The following is a 12,055-nucleotide window of genomic DNA, read 5'->3' as shown; positions in this document are numbered from 1 at the left end:
GTATTGTGTAAAATAACCTTTAGGCTATGTTTATAAGGTGTAGGTGAAACATAAATGAATTGCATGTTGTAGACTTGGTTGCATCTTTTTTCTTTTTAATGGGCTTAATTCGCTTTATTATTTTTATATAAAATTCTATGTTGTAGGTACAGCTGGAGCCTGGGTCCTCTGCATGGAGGCTCTGGTGTGGGTTTTCACAAGATGGTCACTGAATTCCTGATAAGGAGATTTGGTGATTATGGTCTTTTTCCAGAGGTCAGGGGTCAGGTCTTAGAGATGGCATCAAAGGTGGCCTTGGCAAAGTTCTCCAAGGTAGCAGTACAGCCCCTGGCATCATCGATGCCTGCCATCAGCAGCAGCTTCTTGGGATAGGAGCTGACACAATCTTGGTGCCTCTGGGGGCGGGGATGAGGTACACCAGCACAGAACCGCAGTGGCCTGTCACCTTGCACAGGACAGTGTGAGGCCTGCCAATCTTGTTCCCCCAGTAACCTCCCCGCACAGGGATGATGGAGAGCTTGGCCAAGATGATGGCACCTGGGATGGCAGTGGCAATCTCCTTGGAACACTTAACAACCAGACGGACTTGGCCATTGATGCTCTGGCCAGCTAGAGTCTGCTTCTGCATGGGCATAATCTTCAACACCTCATCCTTGATCTCAGATGCCTTGATGGGCAGAGAGGAAAGACACATCTCCAAAGACTTGATCTTCATGTCCTTAACCAGGTGGCCCAGTTTGGTGACGGGTATCCATTGATTGTCTTTGGCTTTGCCTCCAGGAGGCCCATGGCCATGACCCCAGCCTCTACCATGACCACAACCTCGATTGGGTGGCATCTTTTTATGTTTATAAAAATAATGCTGAGATCTGAAACCCAAACACTATTGGTCATAAGCATTTCAGATAGGGGGCTACTTAATTTGTACTATCTTCTGGGCAGTGATGGACAGAAAGCACACTGATGGCAGAACAGGACTTCCTCTGCCAAGCACTTTGTACTTAAATGTTTCACATGGGTTGGGCCAAATTTGGAGACAGAATTCCACTTCCATTCCAGTCTACTCTCAAAATACCCCAACTAGCTTACATGGCCAAAGTAGGTAAGATGGTATCAGCTTCACACACACACACATACACACACACACACACACACACACATACACACACACAGAGGAACATACACCACATGTTCACACACATGCAGGCACATCTACATACTGTTATCCTGAATGTACCCCCCACCCTCCCATCTTATGAGAAATACAGTTTCCTGGGAATTACAGGACAGCAAAGAACGCTGTAATCAGAGTAAGAAGGTCAAGTGCTGAATGAGGTTGAAGGCTTAGAGATTTGGCCAACTCCCCAGAAAATTTCTGATAGCAGGCAGAATTCAGAGCAGCCAGACTGGCTGACCAAGAACTAAATTCTCCTGCATGGAAAGCAGGTGGCCCAACTGGCATCAGCAAGCAGGAGCCCACAAGGGTCACAGTGCTACCACTGATCAGACTAGTGCACATATACTCTGGGTAGAGAACTAGAGAGCAGCCTTTTCCTTTCCTCTTTCTTAAATGGTAGTAATTTCATTGTTGTTGGGTTTAAGTGGGTATTGTTTTAAGTTTTGTTTTTGTGGTAGTGAAAATAAAATCTAGGATCTTGCACATACTTTTGGCAAGTGTTCTATTACTGAACTATAATCATCTTTCTCTAAATAGGAGATTTTGTATATGTGTGCATGTGTGGGGCTGGTACTAGAGCTGTTCCTTAGTTTTTCCACTAAAGGCTAGTGCTCTATCATTTGAGCCACATCGTGACTTCTGAATCTCATGGACTTTACTGTGTCTCCTGGCTTAGAACCATGGTCCTTAGATCTCAGTCTCCTGAGTAGCTAGGATTATGAGCATGAAATATTAGCCCCTAGTTTAAAGAAGGGGAGTTTTTAATAAAATTATCTTTTGTTTCTTTTCTTTTCTTTGTTTTCCTTTTGTGCTAGTCCTGGGGCTTGAACTCAGGGCCTGGTCTCTGTCCCTGAGATTCTTTTTCTCAAGCTTAGCACTCTACCACCACTTGAGCCATAGCACCACTTCTGGTTTTTTCATAGTGGTTTAAAGCCAGGTGCTGGTGGCTCAGATCTGTAATCCTAGTTACTCAGGAGGCTGAGATCTGAGGGTCAAAATTCAAAGCCAGCCGGGGCAGAAAAGTCTGTGAGACTCTTATCTCCAAAAAAACCACCAGAAAACTGGAAGTGGCACTGTGGCTCAAGTGATAGAGCACTTGCCTGGAGCTGAAGAGCTCAAGGACAGCGCCCAGGCCCAGAGTTCAAGCTCACAATTGGGCAGGGGTGGGGAGGGAACTTGAGTGGTTTATTGTAGCTAAGAATCTCACAGGCTTTCCTTCCAGAGCTGGCTTTGAACTACAACCCTTAGATGTCAGCCTCCTGAGTAGCTAGGATTATAGGCTTGAGCCTCTGGTGCCCGGCTTTGAGTTTCTTTTATGTACTGGGTGTATTTATCAAGGTTAAGTTAATCATTTATCCAATTTAATCCAATCATTTTGCCATTTTTAGCTATATAATCATATATAATGTACATATACACATTTACCACTATTCTAATATATTACCTTTTATCTAAATCAACATTTTCTTTGTTGAACTTTTGTTGGGATAATTTTAGATTCATGGAAGTGGTGCTGTGTGGCTCAAAGTGGTAGAACACTCGCCCTGAGCAAAACAGCTCAGGGATAGCACTCAGGCCCAGAGTTCAAGCCCTCATGACTGACAAAAAAAAATTTTTTTAAATTGTAGATTCACATGTGAAGATAACAAATAATATCAACAGATTTCTTGTTTGCTTAATTTTTCAAAACTATAATATCATCATAAACAGGATTTTAAATTGATATGTCCTGTCTTGTTTAGATTTTTCTAGGTTGACTAGTATTTACTTCTTTGTGTATGTGTGTGTGTGTGTGTGTGTGTGTGTGTGTGTGTATGTGTATGTGTGTATGTGAAGTCTATACATTCTTATCAATTGTGTAAGTCTATGGACAAGTTCAAATAAAGGTATTTTTTGTTAACCATTTATAACTATGTCAACTTCCCCTCCCCTATACTATCATCCCAACCATAAACCCCAGCAAACACTCATTAATCTATCTTCTCTCTCAAAAAAAATGTTTTCTTTTAAAAAATGCTGTATAAATGGGATCATACATCATACATAACAACTTTGAATTAGCTTCTGCCATACTCTGGCTTTAGAATACCTCTCAAAACAAAGTCCCCATGTTAAAGGCCTGGGCTTCAGTTTGGTGCAACTGGAGGTGTCAGCAACTTTAAGATGGTCCTAGTGAAAGCCTGTCAGTCATTGTGGGAGCATCTCTGAAGAAGGTGGGGAACTTCCTTCCTCCTCTTTCATTTCTGGCCATGAGGTGAATGGGTGCTTTGCTCCTACCACAATGTATCATCACAGGCTCAAAGAAAACGGGCCAACCCATCAAGGATTGATACCTCTAAAATTAGGGGCCAAAATAAACCTCTCTATATAGGTTAATTTGTGTCAGTATTTGTTATAAAGAATGGACAGCTGTCTAATTGAGCTTGATTCACTGGGCATAATTCCCCTACAGCAACATTCAAGTTGCATGTAACAGCATTTGTTTCCTTTTATTGCTGTGTGGATGTACCATAGTTTATTTAACCACTCACTTGTTGAAGGACATCTGGGCTGATTCTAGTTTGGGGCTGTTACAAACCAAGTGTCTATGAATATTTATGTGCAGGTTTTGTGTAAGCATAACATTTCATTTTTCTGGGTAAATGTTCTAGAGTGCTAATTGCTTCACCATGTGGTAAATGTTCTCATGCTTAGTTTTGTAAGAAACTGTCCAACAGCTTTCTTTCTGGACTGGCTTTGCTAGTGAGTACAGCTATTCATGTTGCAAGCAAGAACCACCCTGCCTTTATATATCCTCACCAACATTAGGGTGGCTGCTGTCTTTTTCCAGCCATTCTGACAAGTCCACAATGATGCTGAACATCTTTTCATATTCATCTCTCCATCTTCATATTCTCTTGTGTGAAATGTCTGTTAATCTCTTTTTATCCCTGTCAATTTAGAGCTCTGTGTGGGAGGGGGGGCGTGTACATGCATATGTGCACGCCTGCGTGCACACACACATACACTCATGCCAATACTGGAACTTGAACTCAGTACCTGGGCTCTGTCCCTTTACTTTCTTATTCAAGGCCTGTGCTCTACCATTTTAGCCATACCTCTACATCTAGCCTCTTGATGGTATTGGAGATAAGAACCAATTTTCCTGCTTAACTGGCTTTGAACCTTGATCTCTATATCTGTGTCCTGAGTAGCTAGATTACAGGCAGGAGTCATCAGTACCTGGTTTTTATTTTCTTCCTATATAGACAATAATGTCTTGAACATAAAGTAACTTTTCACAAATACATGTGTAAGTTGGGCACCAGTGACTCACACCCATAATCCTAGCTACTCAAAAGTCTGAAATTGGAGGGTTGTGGTTCAAAGCCAGCCCAGGAAGGAAAAGTCTGTGGGAATTTTATTTCTAATAAACTCCAAAACATCAGAAGTGGAGCTGTGGCTCAAGTGGTAGAGCACTAACATTGAGCAAAAAGGGGCTCAGTATTAGTGCTCAGGCCCAAGTCTTAGGACCAACACACACACACACACACAACACACACACACACACCTACCTTCAAAGCAATTTTATACTACTATCATAAATAGAACACTACTATTAATGGTCATAAAAGAATGTAAAAAAAAGTAGGAATGAAATTGTCTGCAGACTTCTCTCCCCTACCTCTCACTCATAGGGAGAAGAGCAAGTGCACACAGGTGTGAGAAACCCACTGGTCCCCAACACCACATGTGCATAGAAAACATTTGCAGACTTCAGGCTCATGGGGAATACTCCCCAGAACAGACCACGTACTAAGTCACAAAACAAACCTCAAAAGAATTAAAGTAATTAAAATTACACCAAGCATGTTTCACATTACAATGTTATTAAATAAGAAATCATTGACAGAAATTTGGGCAATCCACAAATGTGAGAAAATTAAACAATATACAACTAAATAATGACTCAGGAAATAAATTAGGACTTTGAGATCATTAAAAGCAGAACATACTAAGACTCGTGGGATGCTACAAAAGTACTATTTAGAGAACTCTTTATTATTGTAAATATTTACTTTCCTAAAAATCTGAAATAGATATGCTCAGCTTCAATGTAATAATTTAACTAAGAACACACTCAATAGAGAAAGGCTAAATGCTGTGCCCCTAAATTCATAGAGAAGAAAAATATCCATTTTCATCACTTTTGTTGGGCTGGTACTGGGGCTTTAACTTGGGAGTTTACATTCTTGCTTGGCTTTTTTTTTTTTTTTTTTTTGCCAGTCCTGGGGCTTGAACTAAGGGCCTAGGCACTGTCTCTAAGCTTCTGTTGCTCAAGGCTAGCACTCTACCACTTGAGCCACAGTACCACTTCCAGCTTTTTCTGTTTATGTGGTGCTGAGGAATCGAACCCAGGGCCTCATGCTTGAGAGGCAAGCACTCTACCACTGAGCCACCTTCCCAGCCCCTTGCCTGGCTTTTTTGCCAAGGCTGATGCTCTGCGGCTTGAGCCACACCTTCACTTTGGCTTACTATTGGTTAATTTGAGATCAGAGTCTCATAAGACTCTTCTGCCCAAGCTAGCTTTGAACCATGACATTCACATCTCAGCCTCTTGAATAGCTGGATTTACAAGTATGAGCCACATGTGCCCAGACTTCCCCTCATTCTTGATTGTAGTCTGTATAGCTCTGTCTGGAATCTGAGGTTCCATTAGTGCTGAAACCAATCTACCTCAGGGTTACTCTTAATTCAGATTTTAAGGTGCCTTACAGAAGAGCATGCTTTGTAAAACAGCATGCTATTGTTGGAAATAGGGTTACAGTTCAGGTGTAGGCCTAAGCAAAGGGCAAGACCCTGTCTTGCAAAAAATAGGCTGAAAGTGTGGCTGACTGCTTAGCAAGTATGAGGCCTGACTAAAACTAACATCATTCTAGGCTTTCTCACTAATGAATTCAGAGGTTTGAAGAGTCATTTTTTTGTTGCCTAATTAAAAACTAACTCTAATCTAGATTACTTTTATGTGTAACAGAAGATACATGTTGTGCACTTCACACACAATTGTGAGATTTTGTAAAGCTACATTCAGACCTCACTGAGCCTCAACTAGAAAAAAGGAAAATGCCCAGAGCCTGGACTCCTGAGGCAGTGGCACTGGTGTCACCATTAGTGGCAGAATGATCACCCATGGAGATGAAGAAATTGAGAATGAAGTTTAGTTGAAAGGGAGATGGATGGGTTATGGTTGTCAGAGCATCTTGCAAACCACATACATAAGAATAAGCTGTGTGTAATTCAGAATGCCTGCAGAGGGGAACATGGTTCCAATATGTATGGGTGACTTCCACCTGGGAAGTGGTATGTTCAAAGGCAAAGCAGCACATCGCAGGCATGTTTTGAGTAGAGGCTCCATTCATTTAAGAGTTGTAACTTTTCAAGGCTCCCACTTTCCCATTCCCACGGTGACTTTGTTGGACTTTGGGAACTCCTTCCATAGCATTTTAATACTTAAAACAGTAAATGCCAAGCAGTTATTTCTCCAGATGCTATTAGTTTCCCTGTTATTTGTCTTTTTATCATATGGCTACCTTTCAATAAAGCCCATCCCCCTGGTTTTTGCTGGTTAATTAAAGATAAGAATGCCAGCCACTAGTGGCTCGCACCTGTAATCTTAGCTACTCAGGAGGCTGACATCTGAGGATCATAGTTTGAAGCCAGCCTGGGTTGGAAACTTTATCTCCAAATAACTTTTATCTCCAATTAACCAGTAGAAAATTGGAAGTGGCACAGTGGCTCAAACTGGTAAAGTGCTAGCCTTGAGTGAAAAGCTCAGGTACAGCACCCAGACCCTGAGATCAAACCTTAGAACCAGGAAAAAAGAAAAAAGAAAAAAAAAAGCATCGCACAGATTTTCTGTTTAAGCTGGCTTCAAATTGAGATCATGAGATCTCAATGTCCTGAGTAGGATTACAAGCATGAGCCATGACAACTAGCAAAATCCTCCTTGTTAAAATAAAATTGGGAATTTTACACAGCCATTAGAAAGAATAATATTATGTCAATTGCAGTGAAATGGATGGACCTAGAACAAATAGTGTTAAGTGAGGTAAACCAAATTCAGAGAGACAAATGGTTCATATTTTCTCTCATACATGGAAACTAGATCTAAAATACCCAGGACATAATAAATTATACAGGTCTCTAGGCATTCACATACAGTGAAACCAAAAGAAGATACTCGTGGAAGAGGAACAGAAAGGCACAGTGCTTATGTGCATCTAATCATACAAAATAATATTTATCAAAATTAACTCCAGGAAAAAGAAACGAGGTTTTTTTTTTCTTTTTCTTTTTTTTTTCTTTTCTTTTTGTCCTGTTTATTTATATGTTTTTGGGAGTATAAGGGAGGCAGAGAAAGTAAACAAATGCAGCAATGGTACTCACTGGACATTATGTTGAAAATGAACTATACAACTTGTGATGGGAGGGAAAAACTGGGAGAGAGTGAGGGAAGGGGTAACATTGTCCAAAAAGGAATTAATCTTTACTCGAGTTATGTAACTGTAACCCTTCTGTACACCACCTTTATAATAACAAAAAGAAAAAACAAAATAGGAAAAGCAGAGAAAAAATTAAAATAAAATTAATTTCATTTAAGTTTTGTTTCCAAGTAATGAAGAGTACTATTTAATACTATTTAACTCAACATCCTTTTCTGCTTTAATTCTACCCATCTGCATTCCCACATACAAGGCTGTCTCCACTCTAAGTTTCTCTTTACCGCAGTGAAGTGATGTTAGATGATACTGCCTTGCTCAGCAAAGCCTCGCTGTCCCTGCTCTGGCTTTCAGGGCAGGGAACTCTATCCAAGCAAGTGGCTTTAGGATTACAGTAGAAGAAGGCAGATACATGAACCAAATCTAGGAAGTTTAAAGATTTGTCCAAAACCCAGAAGAAGAAGAAAAAAACAAGTGATTAAGTGGTTTATAGCTGTTATCATAAATCATTGTGATGTAATGCAACATAAACCTTTTGTAATCTCAAAGGAACAGAGCCATTTGTCAAGTGTCATAAGAACACTTGAAAGATCCATTTTCATTGCTTAGTTAACTGGCTTATTATTAACTGGCTTAATTATATTTGGATTAGGAAAATGGGAAGCACAGAATAATTGTCTTCATGAAAATCAACGACTGGAACTATTGATAATTAAATCAGCAAAGTGAATGGAGACTACATAAACTTGCCACAGTAGACTTTAATGGTTCATTTTCTATAGCTTTAGTTAGTCAGAGTCAACAGGGTCCAAAAATAACAAATGGCAAATTCTCAGGAGGCTGGGATTTGAGGATTGTAGTTTGAAGCCAGCCTGAGCAGAAAGTCCTATGAGAATCTTATCTACAATTAACCATGAAAAATCCAGAAGTAGAGCTGTGGCTCAAAGTTGTAGAGTGTCAGCCTTGATTGAAAAACTAAAGGATAGAATAAGGTCCTTAGTTCAAGTCCCAGTACAAGCACAAAAAACAAAGAAGAAGGCTGGGAAGGTGGTTCAGTGGTAAAGTGCTTGCCTTGCATGCATGAGACCTTGGGTTTAATTCTTCAGCACCACATCAGCGGAAAAAGAGGAAGTGCTGCTATGGCTCAAGTGGTAGCGCACTAGCCTTAGTATGAAGAGCTGAGGGACAGCGCCCAGGCCCAGAGTTTAGGCCCCCACGACATACAAAAAAAAAAAAAAAAAAAATGAAAGAAAGAAAGAGGGGGAGAGAGAAAGAGAGAGAAGAGAGAACAAATAAAGAAAATTCCAGAAACAATTCATAAACTTTGAATAACTCTCAAGTATGATTATAATTTTTCTACTTTATTATTAGTTGTTGTTATTAATCTTTTGTTGTGCCTAACATATAAATTAAACTTTATATATGATAAAACCCAGTATATATTAGATTCAGTACTATTTGTGGTTTCAAGCATCCACAGAGATGCCTGGGTTTCAATATCCACTGGGTTTCAATATCCACTAGGATATTTAAATGTACTGCATAGATAAAGGAAGACTACTATAAATCCCTTTGAAATAGCATTGTTTTAATAAAGCAGCTAGCTTAACAGGCTAGATAAAGCTGTTTTCAAAACTCTAATTCACTCTCTATGTGGTATGATTTAGATAAGGTGTGAGTGAGTCCCTACGGATCATGTGCTGGAAATTTGGTGCTCAGTGTGAAGATGCTGAGTTGGGGAACCTCCTAAGAAATGAAGGCTGGGGGGAGGGGGGCTGGGAAGGTGGCTCAGTGGTAGAGCACTTGCCTTGCATCCTCAAGGCCCTGGGTTCGATTTCTCAGCACCACATAAGCAGAAAAAAAAAGCTGGAAGTAGTGCTGTGGCTCAAGTGGTAGAGTGCTAGCCTTGAGCTGAAGAGCTGAGGGACAGTGCCCAGGCCCAGAGTTAGGCCCCACGACCGGACCCCCAAAAAAACAAACAAAAGAAATGAAGGCTGGGGCTAGAAGGTGGCTCAGTGGTAGAGCGCTTGCCTTGCATGCCTGAGGCCCTGGGTTCGATTCCTCAGCACCACATAAGCAAAAAGAAAAAAGCCAGAAGTGGCGCTGAGCCTTGAGCTCTTCATCCTTGAGCTGAAGAGCTGAGGGACAGTGCCCAGGCCCACAGTTCAGGCCCCACAACCAGACCCCCCCCCAAAAAAAAAGAAAAAAAGAAATGAAGGCTGATGGATAGTGATTAGGTCATGGTGGGTACCAGTTGCAAGGAACTTAATGTAGTTCTCATAGTATTCCAGTTAGTCCATGAAAGAGTGGGTTTCTATAAAAAGTGAAAAACTGGTTCCTGAATCTCTTTGACCTCCTATCATGCCAAAGTGATCACTCTGCACGCTTATTTCCTTTGTTTCTCCACCATGTTCTGACACAGCCAGTGGGACCTGGCTACTGTTGCTCTTGAAACACTGGACAAAGCCAAATAAACCTTTTTTAAAAAAAATATTATACCCAGACTCAGGTATTCTGAAATAACCGAGACAGACACCAGGTAAAAGATTTCCATGACCCATTGTCACTAGATGTCAGTGCTTAAAAGTGCTCCTATATATGTCTTAGAACAAAATAGTTAATTATATAAGATTAGACTATATCCTTATGTTAATACAGAACTAAAACAAACATGAGTGCTATGGGAAAATATCTAGAATTATAATGATAATTTTCTGTGTGAAAATTACTAAAACAATGTTGATAGTAATGATCAGAAGAATAATGAGAAAGGCAACAATAAGAGTAACAAACAATATAGCCAAAGACATCTAATGTTGGGGATGCACCTGTGTGTGTTAAAGAATGGAAAATTTGGTTTTAATATTTATCATCAGATTTGCATTCTTTTCCCTTAAACCCACTCCAGTTGAATAATGCCATACGGACCACCACAAGTGATGAGTCCTCAACTTACTACTCTGACAGCACAAATAATAGCACAGGTTCATAAGCAATCAGGAATGGAGGATACAAACTACATACACAAAACTGTAAATGAATCTTACCTAATATCTGAGAGGTCACATTTGTTACCAGCAATAGCCATTACAATGTTTTCTGGACCATGTTCTTTTAGCTCTTTAACCCATTTCTTCAAGGTATGAAATGAATCCTAAATGAAAAGTTAAAATGAATCACTAAAATGGTTGTCTTATAATACTTCAACCAACTAGAAATACAAACCCCATCTAAGCCAGGTGCTGGTGGCTCATGCCTATAATCCTAGCTACTCAGGAGGCTGAGATCTGAGGACCACAGTTCAAAGCCAGCCCGGGCAGAAAAGTCCATGAGACTCTTATCTCCAGTAAACCACCAGAAAACTGGAAGTGGTGCTATGGCTCAAGTGGTAGAGTGTTTGCCTTGAGCTGAAAAGCTCAGGGGCAGCATTCAGGCCCGGAGTCCAAACCCCACAACCAACAACAACAACAAACATAACTTAATGAAGAAAAATATGGAATTATTTTAACAGAAATAACAGAAAAGGCTGGGCATGGTGATACAAGTCTTCACAGATCTAACTGCATTCTCATAAAGAGGGGGAATCAGTACAGGCTGGCCTAGACAGAAAAGAAAAGAGAAAACACAAACAAAAAATGCCCTAGGAGAAATGTAGTTAGTCTTAGCTAAGCTGGAGTTAGCCTGTATAATATTCCTTTTCTGAGCTGGGCACTGGTGGCTTATGCTTGTGAACCTAACTACTTAGAAGGCCAAGATCGGGAGGATCACAGTACCAGGCCAAACTGGACAAAAAAAGGTTTATGAGCTGCCCATCTCAACAGGAAAGCTGCATGGGCAATGCCACATGCCTTCATCACAGCTAGGACAGTAAGCTGACTGAGGTCCAGACTGGCCTTGTCTAAAAATCAAACAAACAACACAAAAAAGCATGAGAGGGCTGGGAAGGTGGCTCAGTAGTACAGCGCTTGCCTTGCATGAATGAGGCCCTGGGTTCGATTCCTCAGCACCACATAAGCAATAAGAAAAAAAGCCGGAAGTGGCACTGTGGCTCAAGTGGTAGAATGCGAGGCTTGAGGTGAAGAGCTGAGGGACAGTGCCCAGGCCCAGAGTTTAGGTCCCACAACTGGACCCAAAAAAAAAAAAAAAAAAAAAGCATGAGATCCTTCATGCTGATTGAAGGCATGGCTTAGGGATGAAATACCTGCCTAGCAAGTAAAAAGCCCTGAGTTCAAACCCTAGTACTGCTACAAAAATGTTTTAAAATATTTCACAATTAAAATATGATGAAGTTTGTTGAAAATAAACTATACAACTTGTGGGTAGGGGTGGGAAGAAAAAATCAGGAGAGAGTGAGGGAAGGGGGGACATTGTCCAAAAAGAAATGGACTCATTACCTGAC

At 40.6% G+C, this 12,055-nt stretch overlaps 1 protein-coding gene and 1 pseudogene across 1 annotated transcript in view; both read right to left on the bottom strand.

Moving 5' to 3' along the window:
* The window catches only part of Rab31 (RAB31, member RAS oncogene family), a 143,100-nt gene that overhangs the window by 36,472 nt on the left and 94,573 nt on the right, over positions 1–12,055 (bottom strand). Inside the window, exon 5 of the mRNA XM_042683684.1 lies at positions 10,704–10,810. Within this exon, the coding sequence (XP_042539618.1) occupies positions 10,704–10,810 (107 nt within the window). The remainder of the gene's footprint in view (positions 1–10,703; positions 10,811–12,055) is intronic.
* On the bottom strand, positions 136–737 carry LOC122110963 (annotated as a pseudogene).

Source organism: Dipodomys spectabilis, unplaced genomic scaffold, assembly GCF_019054845.1.
Source record: "Dipodomys spectabilis isolate Male_0828 unplaced genomic scaffold, ASM1905484v1 ptg000083l, whole genome shotgun sequence".
Classification (NCBI taxonomy): Eukaryota; Metazoa; Chordata; class Mammalia; order Rodentia; family Heteromyidae; genus Dipodomys; species Dipodomys spectabilis.
This window is presented reverse-complemented; position numbering and strand designations above follow the sequence as displayed.